This window comes from Cydia pomonella, chromosome 1, assembly GCF_033807575.1.
Source record: "Cydia pomonella isolate Wapato2018A chromosome 1, ilCydPomo1, whole genome shotgun sequence".
In the NCBI taxonomy this organism is placed as follows: domain Eukaryota; kingdom Metazoa; phylum Arthropoda; class Insecta; order Lepidoptera; family Tortricidae; genus Cydia; species Cydia pomonella.
In genome coordinates this window covers 34,567,920-34,588,699 of record NC_084703.1, presented here as the reverse complement: position 1 = coordinate 34,588,699, position 20,780 = coordinate 34,567,920, and the positions used below count along the sequence as shown (strand labels likewise).

Here is a 20,780-nt window from a genome sequence, read left to right as displayed (position 1 = left end):
AGCCACAGCAACTCGGTATTTGGAGTCGATCTCCATACCCTCGACTACACGTCATTTATATAGTATATAGTAGTAATACAATAATTTGTTATATTTAAAAAGTTTATCTGTTTCGTATAGTGTTGTCTTGTTAAACTAAGTTCAGTGTATAGTAACTTACATGCTTGGTATATCTGTTAGTGTAAGTTAGTTAATAAATAAACAATCACTAAATAAGGGTAGCTTTGGGATTTCAATGAATATACGGTTAATATGTATCAGTATGGGAGGTCACCGGTAAGACGTGTTACGAGTAATCATTAAAGTACAAATACCTATACTTACTTCGTTTTAATAATAGTTTTTCACAAAACTTTGTACCAAATAGCCCCACTTTACGGTATATGTGTGACAATCCATATTAACCCTTTATATGCCCTTATCAAAAAAAAATTACCGAATTTATAACCTTGAAATTGTAAATTACAGTCCAAATTGTTTGGGACATATATGGGACGAGGCATACGCAAGGTTAAAAGGGACCTTATGGCGGTCGGCGCCGATTTGATTGAAATGTCACATATAGTTTTTAATCTTTCATGTGAAAGAAAGAGATAAACTCCGTTTAAGTCATCTCTCACTCGGCTCGTTTTTTTGCATATATGCACGGTCTTGTAATAGTAAAAGGTCTTTGGGGCAATTAAGTGTTTTATGTTTGGAAACGAGCACATGATATATAGAAAAAAAAACAAGTTAATTGGATAAAATCTATTTGTAGGGCAGTACTTTACATGGTGAAACTTATATAATCATTAATAATACAAATGCTCATAGTTAAATAATACAAAATGTACAGATACTAGTAGCGTATCTTAACTTATAACACTCGCATTATTTCAGTAGTTTGGTTAGGACACTTGACATAACTCCAACTAACTATCATGCCAAAATCTAATATTATTCATTTTCGAATAATACATACATAATGATATTACTTACAGTTTGGCCAACATGTGATGTCACCGGAGCATCTTTAAAACCACCCGCCAGAAGAAAGGTTCCTACGTAGAGGTTTTTAGCTCCTTCTGCTTCTGGCACCACTGGTCAGTCAGACTATAATATGTATATGTATAAAGAGCGTCCAGCATGTTTAAGAAGTATATTACATATACACCGTGGACTGGTAAAACCTTACAGATTATAACCACGCAATCCCGAGGTCATATGGAGCAAAAAAATTTTCTACTCGTCGACTGTAATAGTTGAATTAAGATTTCGTATATCAAACTGTAATTGGGTACTTTTAGTGTATCATGGGCTCCCAACTCAACTATAATATTCATTTTGAAACGGTTTAGTCAACTATAATGAAATGGACCAATCACAGCTCGCCACGGTCATGAGGACGAAACAAAACGATAGCTCAAATTAATTATTTATTTTAGGTTGTATAGTAGAAACAATTGCTTCATAAGTCATAAACGCACATGTGACACCCTTAATATAGCAACATCCATAGACTACGAAAACCGCGAGTACGAGTATGAAGGTATCGCGGCTGCTCGCGTATCTTAAATAGCTGTATACTTTTGGCTTGTTTACCTGTATGATTTTATTAGTTTGTAGAAAAAGTATTGTATACAATAGTGGTATAATCCAGCTTTTCAATCTCGTACCTCACTTTGGCAACTCAGCAAGCTTCGATGCCAAAACACGGTACTCGACTGAAAAGCTCTCTATTATATCACGATTGTATAAAATACTATTTTGCACACCACACGTTATATCTTTTTAAATCTTGGCGAAAAAAAAACATTACAATAAATGGGAAAGTTTTTTTTTATTTACTGACAAAAATTGGGAGTTTCCTCTAAACTTTTAATGTTTGTCAGTAGGTATGTCTAAACCAAGTCACACATGACACAGTGGCAGAGTGGCAGTCAAAAAAGGTGTTTTCATTGAGTTATTACTAGCCTATATGGTGTCCCACTGCTGGGCAAAGGTCTCCCCCCTCGATCTCCATCCGTCTCGGTTTTGAAACAAGACCAATTTCAGAAACTTTGTATGACATTTTAGTCTCTAAATGCGATCAAGCATACACCTTTAAAATCTGTTGGTTTTAACCAGCCCACGGTGTATATATGTCAATTGTTTCAAAATGTCAAACCCAAGACATGGCGCGTTGTGTGTCGAGGCCCGCGGTGATGAGTATGAAGCATCTCACAACATTTTGTGTCTATTTATCTGTAGCCCAACATCATGCACACAAATAAAAAAAAGTGGAAGTAAGAGCCCAGCATTTCATTTACAACTATCCCGTGGTTATCACTATTCACACTTTTCAATCCGTCGTTGCACATGTATAGACAGCATACATATTCGCTTTTGTGGATTGTCAAGCCCTGCCCTGGACGTAGAAACATTACAATTGCCATAAGTATATGTAGGTTAAAACTGAGCCTCTGTAATACTGAAAAAATTAGCGACTAACTAATCCCACCCGCGTATTCATGTATCAGTTGCTATTGTCTATCGACTCGAGTTTTGCAATTACAATTTCGATGTGTGAGGGATTTGTCGCTTAGAGATAATCTGGATTTGTCGCCAGCGACTAATCCTAAGTAATGGCTTGCATGTGAATGCTGGGCTTCAGGGCAGGCGGGCGGTCAGAGGTAGTTACAGGCTCGCGCACGCACAGGCTTCTTGCGCAGTGCCGCGCGCACCGCCTCCTCGAACACGAGATCCATGTTGACGCGCTCCAGTGCCGAACACTCCACTAGTTGGGCAGCCCTGAAACAAATAAACAATGTATGGAATGGACTCTTGTCTTTCGGGCTATTAACCTAGTTAGAAAAAAATATGTACCTAATGTTTCCTGTCCGAAGTCAATATTAAAGTTAATGATACTGTTGAAACCCGGCCAAGAGCAGTTGGTGGTGGTTGAGGGGGATGGTAATGCATAGTTTGCCTGTTTTCTTAACACTAGTGCGAAAATTAGCATATTACGAGTCTCCCTTCGGTCGTGTTTTAATTTATCGCCACGCGTTTCGAATTTCCTATTTTTCGCACTTGTATCGTAATGTACTATTTTATATTCTCACTTACCCTTCAGAATTGGCTCTTATGTTTAAAATTCATTTTTTTACGTTATATACATTTTAGGATATGTGAACCAAATTACAACATATTTGGTCCAATCGTTTCGGACCAAATAATCTGTGATCCTATCACAGACGGACAGACAGACGGGAGTAAGTGTTTTACGTGTAACAAGTAACTATTTAAAGTGAAACAAGTGAACAGTGAAACAGTAACGTTAACAATGTTGATACGGTTTCCCGTCAGGGGAGGAAACACATTCATTTCGCACCTGGGACATTGAATCATCGTCCGGCAAGATGACGTGTTATTAACCGCCGATGACACAAACTAAAGGCGTAGTCACGCTCGTATCCTGCTGCCGCCCAGAGTTCCCCGTACTTATCGTACTCATTGCTGTCGTCTACACTACTCGTCATTCTTACCCAATAATCATCTGGACTAAGTTTTCCTTATTTAATAGCAGAACAAGCAATATATGCATTAAATGTTAACCATAATAAGTTAACTAACTTAAATGAAAACTACGGAAATCAAACATTTACATTAATTATCCTTTAACTTTTACCAGGATACTGGATGTAAAATGTACATAAAAAGCGCGTAGTTGACATATCAGTGGTAGGCGGGTTATCGTGGACGATAAGGATGATAGCTGGCTGCCGGCGCGAGCGCACGATACGATACTTATCACTGTTCACTCACTATTGTTAAAATAATAGCACGATTACATATCAAACCTAAAATAATGTAGTTTTGCATTCATGTACCTAATTTTTTTCTTTAATTTTTTCCCTTCTTGAGTAGTAATGACAGCCTTGTCTGTTCCTCGAAGATCGATTTTGGTAGCTGAAAAGAGGAATTATCAATTAAAAAACATGTTAACTGAATGGTCACTACAGCGGATATTCTTTCTTTGAATTGTACAAAGATTAAATTTAGCACAAACAGTCATTTATTCCCAAGGTTACCACTTAAACTGGATTTTTATTCCCATCTTTTACCAGTGGTACTTACTGGGAATAAAATCTTAGTAGTTACCACCAACTCGATTTGGTTAGGTTAGGTTAACCAAAATTTTGTTAAAGTTCAAAACTAATAAAAACAGTATTAATAGTATAGATAAGAGAACTTTAACAAATAATGATATGTCGATTAGTGTTCCATGGTTCTAGCCAACTGCCTTAAAGACTGCCTGCTGTTTGTTCGTTCGTATAATTAATACGATAAATTTCATTCAAACGTTAATTTCTCCTGGATTATCTTAGTTTTTACACTTGTATTCCTTATACCGATAAAACAGTTTTATCACTTTTAAGGCAATTAACTGAAACATTAATCGACTAATAATTATTTATTAAAGTACTCTATATTTATTTTAGTATTGAACTCTAACAACATTTTAGTGGTAGGTAACTGGTAACTAGGAAAGAAACTCCACCTTTTCGACCAAAGGTGGGAAAAAAATCTCAGTAGTAACAACTTGGTGGTAACTAGTGGGAATAATCAGGATTGTCGGCATAACATCTATAGGTACTCTAGATAGAGAAACTGTAGCTATTACTAGCTATACGTGGTGACAATCCATGTCCAGGGCAAGGTACTATTATAGCTTAATAATCTTACTAGATATGTATGTATACCAGATATCATTACATTAGGTAGTATAAAACAAAGTCGCTTACCGATGTCTGTCTGTCCCTCTGTATGCTTAGATCTTTAAAACTACGCAACGGATTATGATGCGGGTTTTTTAAAAATAGATAGTGATTCAAGAGGAAGGTTTATATGTATAATACATACCCGTGCGAAGCCGGGGTGGGTCGTGTGAGTATAAAAGAAAGTAACAGAAGGTGCCTGGACATTGCTACTTTTGCGATAATTGATATTATCACAGCCATTTTGCAATAACTATTGAGTAAAATTCAATCATTTTGGAAAATTGCTGACACTACACTATTGAATTATAGCTAAGAAACACCGCAAGGAAACACTCTTTCACATAAAAAAACTGCATGGAAATCGGTCCAACGATACTACAAACAGACAGACAGACATTGGCGTCAAACGTATAGGTAACACACCTCTTTTTGCGTCGGGGGTTAAAAAGTCAGCAACAACAAAATGCAAAATTCCATAATTCGGCTATCACAGCGCACGCTATTAAAAACGCGCCCTGTAGCAGCATAAAATATTATCAAAGGGTTGGTATCAAAATGGCAAAAAGGAACCCTTTTTTGTCATGTCCGTGTCTGTCTGTATGTCACAGCAAGTATCTCGGCAACTATAAGATATATTTTAAAGAAACGTAGGTGTATATGTGAGCCTTTTCAAGGGGCGCACTTCATACATGTCTAAATCAACATGTGGTACATGATTAGATAGGTCTTTAATAATAACATTTACATAGGTTGCTAAAACCGTTATTTGATTAGGTTAATACTTTTGAAAATAACGACGTAAGTGCCGCGAAATTACGTTCCTTTGCTTGTACGGCTTTTTAAATTGTATGAAAGTAAGGAAGCCTCCATTATGCGTGGTACGACACGCACTATAGTTATTCTAGTTCGTTGTTTGGTGCCGAGCTACCGAGACACTTAGGTAATGTTGTCTCCTCGTATCTACGTATATTTGACGTTAACTGTACTAGTCGCAGCACCTAGTTGTACCTGCTATGTAATTGTTATGGCGTTTCTATTTATGCATATAAAAGTGAAAAGAAACAAGCATAAGATCGTTTGTTACCTTTACAGATAATTTTAATAAAATTTGGGACGGAAAAAAGCTAGAAATAGAAAGCATAGCTACTGAATAAATGGGTGTATCCCGTAATTTCGGCTAGAATCAGGAAGGATAATGACAACAAATTTCCTATTTCTTAGTATGTCAGTATCCCCTTTAAAGGTTACAATTAATACATAATTATATTTCCTTATTCCATTCCTTTTTCACATGGAACCATTCCAACTACTGTAGTATGTTGATTCGCATTGTTGTGACCTATGACGTCAATATTCATGCAAGTTCTCTGAAGGAATATTCTTCACTTTGCGTAATTGGTTTTTCAACACACTTGCTCATAACGTGGAATTTATTTGAACCAATTTTAGGCTCATAGTCACATATCGCACTTTGTGTGTAATGCATGATAATACGACTGAGTTAAAAAGGTAACTAATAATTTGTAATAATATCTATGGAAATGGAGCCTTCTTAATTGGTCGAATGACATATTTAAAAAAAATCAACTATACGGTTTTAAAAATTAAAAAAGATCATATATCGCTAAACATAATTATTAGATTACATTCTCTTGTAAAATACATTAATGATATATATATAAAGAATTGGTCTCAATCCATCTGTTAGTCGATTTCGTTAGCGCCTTTGCCATACGCGTGCAGTGAGCTTGCGCACAGAAAGAAAGACATACAAATTTGTATACACAGTAGCGCTGGTGGCCTAGCGGTAAGAGCGTGCGACTTGCAATCTGGAGGTCGCGGGTTCAAACCCCGGCTCGTACCAATGAGTTTTTCGGAACTTATGTACGAAATATCATTTGATATTTACCAGTCGCTTTTCGGTGAAGGAAAACATCGTGAGGAAACCGGACTAATCCCAACAAGGCCTAGTTTACCCTCCGGGTTGGAAGGTCAGATGGCAGTCGCTCTCGTAAAAACTAGTGCCTACGTCAAATCTTGGGATTAGTTGTCAAACGGACCCCAGGCTCCCATGAGCTGTGGCAATATGCCGGGACAACGCTAGGAAGAAAGAAAACGAGTAAGAAAATAATAAATCATACATAAAATATGTAAAACATTATGATACAAGTGTGCTAAGTAAACACACGGCGCAATAAGAAAACCGATGTGTGTAATGACTAGAGTTTAACATTGAAGTTAAAAAACTTTTTACAAAAAAAAAGTAAACCGACTTCTTTGTTTAAGTATATGCGACATTTATTCAATTTGATGCAAATTATTAAAAAATAAACTCTGTTTTTATTATCTGCGATAGATATGTATTAAAACAGTTCAATCGTCCAATCTAAAGGACCATGGGCAGAAATGTCCCCACCCACCAACAGAAACAAAACACGTCTCATTCAATAGATCTTGGCAATCTGATGATTTGTTACTATCACGAGGATCGCCCTATGTATGGGGTTTTCGTGGAAAACTGTATTTTGTTTTTATATATTTTTCGCTCATTTCATTGAAAGTTGCAGGCAGAAGGTTATAGCAATAATGTTCCTACTATACATACATATATTTAGGCCAGACATCTTCGATTTTCCATAACAGCGCGAGACAAAAAAAAACCTCCAAATGCAAATGAATGTCAAACCTAACTTTTATTCTAAATAGTACCCGAACGACATCTATATCTGAATTTTCCTTATCAGAGTATCATTAGGCATACTGATTTTATTCTGCCAGCAGAACTCTTAAGTAAAGTAATATTAGATGAATTTTGAGTTAAGTTTGTCGCAAGTCTGCAAATCAACGATCGATGCTATTCAAACACTCAAGAGTTTTAAATAAATAAAAAAATTTAAATGGAAAAACACCGTTTGAATAAAGAAAATTTGTATCTCCCTTTAATTTACTTAGAAAAGGCTTTCGATAGAGTTCCCCGAAGGCTAGTATGGCAGGAGATGAGATCCCATAACATTCCAGAGTACTACATAACTATAGTCCAAGATATGTATAAAAATACCAAAACGCAGGTCAAAAGCCCTGCCGGCCATAGTGATCCATTCTGCGTAGAAGTAGGGGTCCGTCAAGGATCAGCATTGAGCCCTCTACTGTTTAACGTGTGCATGGACTACACACCAGAATGTCTGCTTTACGCGGATAATATCGTCCTGTTATCAAAAAATGCAACAGACCTTCAGGAAACATTCTGTCAATGGATAACACGCATAGAAAGCCATGGGCTACGTATAAGCCGGAGTAAAACCGAATATTTGGAATGTAACTTTGGAGGGACTGAAGTTAGGAAGGAGGGTGCAATATTTACATAGACAATCAAGCACTACCCAAAGTAAATAGTTTCAAATATCTTCGGTGCTTACTTCTGATGCAAAAGTCGATAAAGACGTAGATCACCGTATCAACACCGGATGGCTTAAATGGAGATCATTATCGAGTGTCCTTTGCGATAACAAAATGCCCATCAGAGTAAAAGCCAAAGTATACAAAAAGGTTGTTCGACCAGCCATGACATATGGAGCAGAGTGCTAGACTTTCAAGAAAGTACACGAACAAAAACTCCACACAAGCGAGATGAAAATGCTCAGATGGGCGGGAGGGGTGACTCGACTGGATAAGGTCAAAAATGAATTTATCAGGGGATCGTTTAACCCATTTTGCACCCATTGTTGAAATGGTAAAGGAAAGTCGATTGCGCTGGCACGGCCATATCCTTAGACGTGATGATGACCATTCTGTTAAAAGGCCCTAAATATACCCAACCAATCTCGAGGAAGGGGAAGACCACCCGACACCTGGTGGTCAGATATGCAAAAAGAGATCCGGAAAGAGAACCTGCGTACGCAGACAAGCCAGAACAGAGCACTCTGGCGCAGACATACAAGGAGACCCCAGCTAAACTGGGAAGAGGGACAGGCAAAGAAGAAGACATATTTAACTTGCTGTGCTTGTCTCGGAAGTTCAATTTGACCCATTTCCCTTGCCTTACCCCTCACACAAAACATTTTTATAAAACTTGTAAATATTTGTCACACACTATTATGATAATACAATATTAGTTAGTGGTTTCATCTGCCGTGTTAATATTGAATGAAAAAAAATAATTAATATTAACATAATTGTTAGTAGATAATTGCCTAAGATCGATCGACAACGATCACCAAATATTATGACATAAAAGTAAATTGGGAGAAAATCCTCGTTGCCTTACCCCTCATACAAAACAAAATATTATTATACTACGGTTTGGTAAATGTTGCATGCCATCATCCATACAGTAATCGGTTGTAAAATGGTACAATATCAAACAGCTTCAATATGAAATAAGCTTTAAAACCAGCCAATAAAGTTTATTTTAGCTTGCTACGGAAACATTTGTAGTTTTAAAAGTAGCGCCAGGCCACGGTGACCCATACCCTGAGCCATATCAATAACTTTTAAAATATACATATTTTTGGTATCTTTGAAATATGGATTTATCTGTTTACTTGCAATGCGTATGTATCTAGAATTTCAGTATATTTACTTTATTGCACTGATAGTAAACCAAAATTGAATATTCTAGGCTCTATTTTCTTTTTTTATAAAAACGCGTTTATAATTTTTATCGTAATATACCTGACACAAATGGTTGTTAACTTAGTGGATACGTACTTTATTACATAAAATTACGTTTCGCTCATGTTTAAATCAGAATTTATTCATGACTCGCATGCGAGTCACTGGCCCTGCGGAACTGTTTGAGCATGAGCCATACGCTGAGTCGCTGGCCCTGAATGGGTTAAAAAGGGTCACCATTGTAGGACATTCTTTAAACTCCCTAGCACATCTTAACACAAACCCTAGAGATTTAAAGGTAGCATTAATTGTCTTATCTATGTGACTCACAAAGTGTAGTCTGCTGTCCATTATGACACCCAGATCTCTTATTTCATTGACCTCTTGCAAAGTTTCGTTAAAAATAATGTACTCTGATGGTATAGGGTTTCGTTTCCGACAAAATTTTATGTGGTAACATTTAGTGGGGTTAAGCACCATTTTGTTAGTCTTACACCATTTTACCAACACATCCACATCCTGTTGTAACAGATGGACGTCAGATTGATTTTTTACTACCCGGACCAATTTAAAATTATCCGAAAACAGCGATACAGTCGAATTATTTAATTCATAAGTAATGTCGTTAATAAATATTTAAAAAAATAATGATCCCAAATTAGACCCCTGTGGTACACCGGAGAGTGCAATATAACAGTCAGACTGAGTGCCTTCTATTGTCACAGTTGAAGGCCTGCTTTGAAGGTAAGATTGGCACCAGCTAAGTAAACTACCTGCAATGCCAAAATTGTGCAATTTATTAATTAAGATTTTGTGATTAACCTGATCAAAAGCTTTCGAAAAGTCAGTGTAAGCCGCGTCTACTTGATAACTACCATCGACGTAGCTAAAAATATTTGTACAAGTCGATCGCTTGGGCATAAACCCATGTTGATAAGAAAAGAGCATACCTTTGACATAATCAAATAGTGCAACATAAACCAGCCTTTCGAAAACCTTGGCCATCGAAGACAATATGGAAACGATCCTATAATTTGAAACTAATTCACGACTACTGCTTTTAAATACCGGAATATATAACTCTGGCTCGTTTCCACGCCGATGGGAATATCCCTGCTTTCAGAGATGCATTATATATAATCATAAGTGGCACAGAAAGTGACTTCGCGCAGTTTTTTTAAATATAGGGGGAATATCATCTGGCCCTTTACCCTTCGTAGCATTTAACGTTCGCAATTGTAATTCAACCTCAAACTGTGTGAAAGACAATTCCCCAGATTCATCTCCCATCAGTATTTCGGTTAGTTCCCCTCCACTTAAATTTGGTTGGTTTACACTATTCCTCGTGTCGCTGTCATGACAAACTGAACTAAAATTCTCTACAAACAAGTTACTAATCACTCTAGAATTACTAGCTTGTTTATCCTCATACAACATAACTGGTGGATAATTTGAACTATTTTTACGCATGTTTTTAATATGGGTCCAGAAATACTTAGGATTTTTCTTAATCTGTTTTACTATTGAATTTATGTAACTATTGTAGCATGTTTTCATAATCTTTTCACAGTTAACACTCAGGTAATCAAACTCTATTTTATCTAGTGGATTTTGGTAGTTTTTAAATCTAACATGATATTTGTGTTTTCTATTTAAAAGATATATTAGATGAGTTGAGTACCATACCGGAAAGGCACGGTTGCGATGGTATTTAGTCATGGGCACATTTATTTTGACAATCATTAGAGGAGAGTAGTGAATAAGAAAGATAACGCGTCCTCGGCGTCATGCTTTCGGGGGAATTGGTGATATTTTGCTGTGGAACATCAGTTTTTTTTCGTCGTTGAGAATTCTGTACATAGTATGTATTATTATCTATTGTGTTGTCTTGATAAGCCTTACCTACTAAAACTATAGGCACGGACTCGCTGAAGTGCTTGAGCTCTGGATACCACTTGTGGATCACGTTCTCGTAGGACGAACGGCTGCTGACGGAGTAGCACACCAGGAAACAATGCGTCTGGAAGAAAATTATAATATGTGAACACACGTCACTTACTACTACTTAAGAGGAAAAAGAATAAGACAAGGTACCAATTTTAATCGGCTTCTGAAAACTTTCTAGTGTGATTAGCTTCAATGGCTATATTATTTCGGAATGGCAAAAAGGGCACTTTTAATTTGTTTATTTATCCAATAAAACCTTCTTGCAAATGATATTGAATCCTTATAGGTGAGATTGAGGACAATTGCTTACTTTTTCCCATAAAAAAGTAGGTACTGAGTTTTGTTATCCACTTTTATCCGTTAAATTCGTCTGAATGTCGCAAGTACGTTTCTTTCAAATATCTAAAAATAATAGCTACATGGGCATGTTTGTTAGGTACCCAATTTGCACGGAATAGTCACCATAATCAATTCGCTGTGCAACACTATTTACTGTCTGGTCTCAACTATTCCCAAGAGATCTACGGATACTACATAATACCTATATAGCAGTAAAAAACCGCAATGTGTTCACAATCGTCTGTAAAATAATATAATTCGCTAGAAGTTCTAACACTTATCGTGTGATAGGGGTCAGTTTTGCATGGGCATGTGCCCGTAACAATCAAAACGCTAAATTCACTGAGTGATGTGAGTTAAAATGCGTTGAGAAAAAAGGCAGTGCAGAGCAGTATTTTTTAAATTTGAATTTGTTCATCTTTCCCGACAAGAACGAGATTTAAAATGTTCATAATGCAAATTTAATAGGAGTCCATTTACAAGTAAAGAGCATTCGCTTAGCATTCATTATCTCTAGAAATATGGAGCTAATTTAATTGAGTATGTGCCCACGTAAGGTCTGAATGCTACCATAGTAGCAACGAGGAACATTTCAAAATATATATGATTATTTTTTAAAGTATATTTACAATTGCACTTCCTACATTACAACCTACATAAGCAGTATCAGCATCACAAAGGTATACAGAAGTACATAAAGTAAACTGATGCCTACGGGCATGTAGGTGGGTGTCTGCACCGGCAGCCGGATAAAAAGCAGTGAAATTGCACCCTCCAAGTTTTGGCATTCTATAGTGTAAGTTGTAAATGTGTAGATGCAACTCTGTACGTCCGACTTTTGGACACAGGCCTCCTCTTGAGGGATTACGCTATATTGAGCAAGCTCTAGGGGGTTGAGGACTTCACATACACCTTTGAATTTCTTCCCGGATGGATGCAGATTTCCTCAAAGTGCATAAGAAAAATGGTCTAGCATTAGTCCTGTACCTACCGATAAAAAAACTTTCAATTTCAAACGGCTGTAATATTTTTTCTAACCAAGATGAGAACGATTTTCTTACCGCGATAATAAGTTTAATTATTATATTATGTATTCCAATATAAATAATTCTGATTTTACGCTAAGCAACCGGTAAGCACCGGTAAATGGAAGAGATCACTAAAAATTGGTCTTTTCCAAATAGAAAAAAAAATTGTAACATCCTATAGGCTTATATATATATATAAGCATATGCTTGATTTCAAAACATTTAAAATTACTTCGAAGTTTCGTGCATTTCATAATAAATAACAAATTTAGTATGTTGTCTTTTGAACAGAGGCCTTGAAGCGGTAGACCTCTAGGAACAAGTGACCCTACCCCGTCAGAAAGATTACGAATAGATTTGAGAAAACGAAGCATGCCTGTCATATTCATCGTAAAAATTGGGGTACATTTGCGGTTAAAGTGGAACGAACTACGACGAAAGTCAGTTCAGTTCTTCGTACAAAGGTAAGGATAGCAAAAAGTAATCGAAAATTTGCGTCATTTAATTCTAGGCAAAGTCGAAAATCGCATTTGGTAAATATCGAAGAGCAGAGCAAGATCACCAAACGTCCTGGAGTGCCGTTGTCTCAACTAATATTATTGGGTCAAAAGTCACACTTTTGATTTGAATCAAAAGTGTATTAAAAGATAAGAATGAAACAGTAAAAAAATATTAACAATTCCAGCAAGTGATGCATGGGCTGGTGCAGGCAAATATGAAAATATGAAAAAAGGGTCCGTAAAAAGCTGCCACTGAATTTGCTAGGAAAAAGCTGCCTATCACTCTTACAGAAAAAAATATAATAAAAATACTGACAATTATCTAAATTACAAGTCGCTTTTTATTGAAGTTATTCTAAAAACCTTAGTTTGTTCTCAATCGAATCAGTTTTATTAATTTCAAGTGTACAGTTTTATTTCGGCACACCCCTTATGTATTTATTTATTTATTTAGATCCGAAATGGTAAAGTCTCTGAATGTTGACTGAATTGTTTGAGCCAGTTGACATTGCCACGTGCGTACGCAGCTAAATAGTTAGTACTTGGGAGTAACTTACGTTGCTGTAAGACAAAGGCCTCAGCCTCTCGTAGTCCTCCTGGCCAGCCGTGTCCCACAGCGCCATTTCCACCTCCTCGCCGTCCACTACTTTGCGGTCTACGTAGTTGTCGAACCTGCAATATAATAGGCATGTTTATATTTCGTTGCAGACTTGTCTCTACACTATACTGAAATGTATTTTGCCGGAAAAGACCTACCTGACACAGTTAACCACTGGACTGATTTGGACCCTTTGTTGGGCCCAGCCCAGCCATTTTTGTGTTAACTTTCCAATGTTTTCTTCTTTTTGTAACCAATTACTTACAACGAATTTTAGGGGAGACTGGGGACCAAACTAATAGCGTGTCGAAAGTAACTCTAACGCTGTGTAATATCACGAACAAGAGATAATCAGTTATATCTCCAAGTAATGTATGTATGTACGTAATTGCCACACGCATTCAGGTTTTTATAGGTTTGACCTGAGGCCGTAACTATATGATTTCTAAACGAAACCCACTAATATAAAACTGAAGGTAAGGGTCGGTAGTAGTTCATTTTGAATTTGGCTTTTGATAGATATAAATAAGTAAGTATGTCTAGAAATCATCAAATACCTTTAGAGCAGGCATTAGTCTAGCTAGACTATGAATTAAACTGTCGTGCATATGCGGTGAAAAGTCGTGAGACACTTAATCAAGAATGAATTGCAAGGAAGTTGGTGTAGGTGTACAAGTGTCCTGTTTCTAAAGGAGGAAGCGACCACCGGCCACAATACAACAATACGACGACGTGATCGCGCATTTGACTTTATAAATAGTGCAGCCTAAATTGTCTTCGTGATGTGTGCGTAGGTATTCTAAATGCTTCTGAAGCGCATCAGTAAGGTATGCCATTGTTAATCAGGTCTACTCGCCTAAAGCAGCATAAACAGCACTTCGAAGACTCCTATAGTTGCAACGAAAATGATCCGAGTGGGCAAGAGCGGTAAGTTTTATCACAATCTCAGTTAATTGTGAGACATTTAAGAATCCATAATACTGATAAAATCATAACCCTTTTTTTAGCTTTTCTGTTTCGTGGGGTAAAAAAGGGCAGGTAACTTGCATAAATTAGAGATTTTTTGATAAAACATTCTTTGGCATTTTGTTTATTTTAGCCATAAACGAGGGTAAAGTAGTAGGTAAGTAAACAAAAAAAAAAATTACATTTGATGAATACTTAATTAAATTTGTAAAGCCGTATAAATTACACACAGTAATATAGTATTCTAAAATTTCGATTTTAAGGAAACTGCTTATTTCAAGAAACTTAAAAGTAATGAATTGATAGGCATGTTTGAGTACATAGGTAATAAGTATAGAGCTGACGTCACTGATACTATCCGATTGTATGAAGTGATTCATTTTATCAATATTAATTCAATAGTTAGCAAGTATATTTCACAAGATGACTCAAAAACGGATGATTTCCAACAATTTCAAGTACGTATCGTAGAACGGATTTGCTTCGGTAACGGGGTGTTATTCCCATCGATCGCGGACGGCGGCTAGCAATCCAGTATAATTGTGACCTCCGATTAAGTATAGTTACGAATAGTTAACTAGATCACAGTAGTATTGGTTCGGTCGTTTCCAATGACCGCCAATGTCCGCTAAGCAACGGGAAACTTAGCCCGAATTCGAGGATCCAGGGGTGAGACCGACGGCCTTGGACCAGGTTTATGTTTTAGCCGTCTATGCAATGTATGCAAGCCATGTTTGTGTTTCCCCTAGTAGCTTAAAAAAGCGATTTTAGTGAATGAGTAGTCAATGGATTCGTGATATCCGTATTTATGACGCGTGTGATATAGACTAGGTATAACCGACTTGGTTAAAGGAGGTTTTATCAAGTAACTACGGAATAAAAAACGGTTATTATCAATGAGCAATGACAATACTTTGTAACCATAATCCAATTAGGAACTTTACGTATACAGGAAAACTTTAGTTATAGCTGTTTACTACAAATACATAAATATGTATATAATTATACCGACGATAACTCTGTCCTGCTCTGCTGTCCTGGGTAAACCCAGACCAGACGAATTCCCTAATTTTTTTGGTTTATTTTATATATCGTACGTCTACAACTGTATAAAGTTTCATAATTGAACTTTATTAGGTAAATACTTGTCACAACGATCTTGTTACGACTATTAGTGACCGCCGAATTACTAATGGCAACAATACCATTATCATTTATTATTGACACAACACAAGCATGATATATAGGTACGTTTTTTTTGTTGCTAGTGTTATATACCTACGTGAAATTACATAATTAATACTACCTAAATAATATTAAGTCAGGCCTGTATAAGTATTACCTATACATATCTTACGATCATATTTACAAACATGTACCTATATAAAATAGCGGTTAAGGAATTAATATTTTGCTATGCAGACTTTACCTACGTATAGAGTGGACAGTTACAAGTAGCGGCTGCTGTAATACCGTGACCACTTGCTAATTTGCTGGCTCGACCTCTCGTCGCCCTAGCTCACTTACCCAACTGCTGACCTGAAATCGCTCCTCACTGTTGGAGATAGATTATTATTGCAGAATGTAAAAAAGTACTTACACTGTAGGCACATATTCTTCTGGGAATTCATTCTTTGTATAGACATACAGCAAGCAGGTTTTGCCGACCATACCGTCGCCCACGACTGTAATCTTCAGCCTTTTCGTCGTCCCCATAGTGCGTGCCGCGACATTCGACGGTTTCTAGCACAATAACGCTGGTGCTACCAACAATGTGGTATGTTGTCTTCAAACTTAATTACACATCAGCCTAAGCATTTCCATGAACTGTCCGCCCGCGAGCCGTTATCGGACTTAAATGTTTCTTATCACACTGATGTAACAATCTTATCAATCTTGTAAAAGCACTAGCGATAAGGCCGTATTATTTTAAGGCATTGAGGCGCGCGCGCAGTTTCGCGGTCGAACACAGAGTGATTCGGCGAGCCGCAGAGGCAGCACTCAGCGCCTGCGCAACTGTACAGACGCAAATTTCCGCCTAGCTGCCGCACTCAACATGCTTTATTCATTCTACACGCGTATCGCGACATGCCTACTAATAAACTAACGTCATTACACATCGCTATTGTCCGAGTCTCCATTTTAATTATTGGAAAATTATGCTACAAAAAAAGAGCAAAATTATTCCTATTTTTAAGGTGCCGCTATAACAACAAATACTAAAAAGTACGGAACACTCTGTGGGCGAGTCCGACTCGCACTTGTTCGGTTTTTTTAACCGCCTTCAAAAAAAAGATGTTCTCAGTTTGACCAGTTTGTTTGTATGTATGTATGTTTGGCCGCGATTGTCTCGCGTTTGGCTGATCCGATTTTGATGCGGTGTTGAGAAAAGAGTTTGTTGCATACTGGAGAAGGTTTTGGAATACATGGATTGTTTGAAAAATCAATTGGAACCAGTCTAGGCTTTTTTCTGAAAATAATTTGGATGAGAAAATATTTGTTGGTGTGTGGATGGTTTGAAAACATCATTTAACCCGGTAATAGGTGGCGTTGCTGTCAGTATATTTTAACCGCCTTTAAAAAAAGGAGGTTCTCAGTTTGACTCGTATGTTTGTATGTATCATATACCTATACTTAATGAGTTAACTTTTTTATTACAAATCTTAATCTATCTGGCCAGATATACTTAATTTTAACCCTAGGCACAATTAATCTTAGTTACTATATTGCGCCAAAACATAACACCTGTAGTACCTAACTTTTTACAAATCGTTTAACACCGAAACGTTATTTTTTTTATATGTTAGTATTGGAAAGTTACCAGGTACCTATTGTTATGGGTGGATGGATGGGGTTCCTTCTATTTGGCATACTTTTATTAGTCCGAAGCGCTTTTCGCATAATTGGTTTTCGACGAATGTTAATGTAGCAGAAACCTTATATGTTATAATTAAAAAAATTACGAATATTACTTTGTCCGAAAATAAGTTTGCATATGAATTAACTTCATTAGCATATTTTTTTTATGCATAACATCTCAAAATTCTTTTTTAGGCATAGATCAAGAAAATAGATTCTTTAACACTTACATTGGACAGCTCTAAGCATAAGTATGTACAACCAAGTTTACTTGAACCGCAAATTGATAAAAAATAAATTTCCTGGACCGTTCATTTTATCTTCAGCATAATCGCTCGTCGGTCGGTTAGGTTAGGACTGCGACCTCAACAGATACAAAATGATGAGAGGAAAGTCGATTGGGTTAAGTTAGAACTGCCACCTCCACAGCTACTAAATAATGTCAGAAACATTTGGTTACGTTAGGCTAGAACTGTGACCCCAATAGATACGAAATGCTGTCAGGAAGTCGGTTAGGTTAGAACCTCATCAGATGCCAAATGATGTCAGGAAAGTCAGTTAGGTAAGGTTGAAACTGCGGCCTCCATAGATACTAAATGATGTCAGAAAATTTGGTTAGGTTAGAACAGTGACCTCAACACATACGACATGTTGTCAGGAAAGTCGGTTAGGTCAGGTTAGAACTGCGACCTCAACAGATACTAAACGATGTCAGAAAAGTTGGTTAAGTTATATCTGCGACCACCGCAGATACTAAATGCTGTCAGAAAAGGTTAGAATTAGTTAGAACTGCGATTCCAACAAATACGAAATGCTGTCAGGAAAATCAGTTAGGTTAATTTAGAACTGCGACTCCAACAGATACAGTTAGACCAAAATAATTATGCAGCGATTTTGATAGAACACACAATGCGAGCGTTAATTTGAACTTCAAACTTCTATGAAATTATAGACGTATAAATAACACTTGCACTGCGTGTGCTGTTAAAATCGTTGTAGACTTATCTTGGTCTAACTCTACGAAACACTGTCAAGAAAGTCGACTAGGTTAAGTTAGTCTTACGATTAATAATGGATGGGATCCCGGAATACCGGGATTTCATAACAAATGTTAATCTATCTGGTCAGATATCTATACTATAGACTTACATATTTTAACCCTAAGCAAATTTAATCTTAGTTACAATACGACGGGACAAAACACTTAATTACCTATACTTACCTAACTATTTACAAATCATTTAGCACCGAAACGTTATATGTTTCGTCGTGATTAACATCAAGGTTGGCCATCGCCAGCGATTGATAATAAACATAGATGACGAATTAGCTCTGCAAAATGACCCCGCACACATTGTGCCGAAGCGGGCGGGGCGTCGACTTTGTGCCGCGGAGCTATTTAGTTCGCAAATGACGGCCCGTTGTCACAGTCATAGTAAGAAGTATTCAAATTATATCTTTAACAAAAGAAATATGCCTTATTTTGCGGATAAATGATGTGCTAGTCGTTCCAACAAACACTGGAAAAAATATGGGATTACTTTTCACGTATAGTTTAGCTAGGATCATATTATTTTGATTTCTCTTGATCACAACAGGATCAAGTGCATTTTAAGCAACCATTGATATTAAGAAACTTTCATTTTTAATATGTTCAGTGCCCCTAGTGTAAATTTAGTCGATAGCGAAACGTGACGTACGCGTTTGCGTTAAGTCTCATTTTGTATGGGTTTTTGAACAGCGCGCCAAGCGGGACGTTTTGGAAAGTCAAAAATCTCATACTAAATGACACTTAACGCAAACGCGTACGTCACGTTTCGCTGTCGAAAATATTTACACTAGGGGTACAGGTTGTTGTTTTAATAATTTAAATTTGTGATAGTAAATTCGAATCGCCGTTGTAGGTGGAGGTTTTTTATATGTACTTTCTTACTACGTCCCGGTATCTCGCTGCTATTTATAACTTTTCGTTAAGTTCTCGGACGGCTGGACCGATTAGACTAATTTTGGTATTGGAATATTTCTAGGTCCAGGGACGGTTTGAACGGTGAAAAAATATGGAAAGAATGCGAGGAAAATAGTAAAAACAATAATGATATTTTCCCATACAAATTGTTCCTATGACGACGTGTCCAATACGAATTTCTGCATGTTTGCTCTGATCAAGATGAAAATCGATATCTGAGGAGCCTAGAGGACCTTGATAATTAATATGAGGTCAAAAATGAAACAAACGCCCGCCATCTTGGATTTCTGCATGTTGGCTCTGATCGAGATGAACGACCCTTCATTATGATTCTGAGGTCAAATTTGGCAAAAACGTCCGACATCTTATCCTTGTTTGCTTTTCTATGATGAATTGGTGAATGATGATCATGATAAGAGCGAAAATGGAGATATTCAAGATGTCGGATAGTCAAGATAGGAGATAGTCAAGTGTGTTTCATTCAAGATGGAGGGCGCTTTTGCCAAATATGACTTCAGAATCATGATGAAAAATTCAAAAATTCAACCCGCGGCAGTTGTTTTTATTTTTAACTAAAATTCATAATAAAAGGCCTCTCGGGTCCTCAGATATCGGTTTTCATCTTGATCAGAGCAAAACCCAAAATCCCAGCTGTATTTTTCCAATTTTGACCTTTCAAATTTACATGTGACATATTTCTGTGCCACTTAACTAAACGTCGCAGGTGCCCAGTGCCGGATTAACCATTAAGCAAAATAAGCACTTGCTTAGGGCACCACGTCTAGGGGGGCACCAAAATCGTTGGCAAAAAAACGGGTAGTTTGTACATGAACCTTTGTGCGTCGTGTACAGGGCACGTAAGCGCGTCTCCAACGCAGGCCTTTGCCCCTACGAGGAGGCCCATTCTATCAGGCTTGCAATATGCTGATTTTTTCCTCATACTTTACCCATTGGTTCGTGGTTGATTTTTGATTTCCAGAATTCTGTAAATCTGTCAACTTTTGGGCCAAAGGGCCTTACACCCAACGTAGAGCTCAATTTTAGAAAGCTATTTGTCTTCAACCCTACGTGGAGCTTGTTCTTCAGCCTTCTCGGAGTGTCGAATTTAATAGTAGACTAGTACACTTTTGTCTTAATTTATAATTATGTCCTGTCCGAATTTCGATCTCTTGCAACTCGGCCTTCGGCTTCGCACCGAAGTCTTAACAGGTTTTCGAGGATCGGAAT

At 37.1% G+C, this 20,780-nt stretch overlaps 1 protein-coding gene across 1 annotated transcript; it reads right to left on the bottom strand.

The window, feature by feature from the left end:
• Positions 1 to 732: 732 nt before the first annotated feature.
• On the bottom strand, positions 733 to 16,798 carry LOC133521111 (ras-like GTP-binding protein RhoL). Its single transcript, XM_061855877.1, has 5 exons — positions 16,329 to 16,798; positions 13,722 to 13,836; positions 11,253 to 11,370; positions 3,849 to 3,927; positions 733 to 2,769 (listed from the first exon to the last, which is right to left on the bottom strand). Exons 1-5 carry the CDS (start codon positions 16,442 to 16,444, stop codon positions 2,646 to 2,648), a joined length of 552 nt encoding a protein of 183 aa, XP_061711861.1. The 5' UTR covers positions 16,445 to 16,798; the 3' UTR covers positions 733 to 2,645.
• Between the last annotated feature and the right edge of the window lie 3,982 nt (positions 16,799 to 20,780).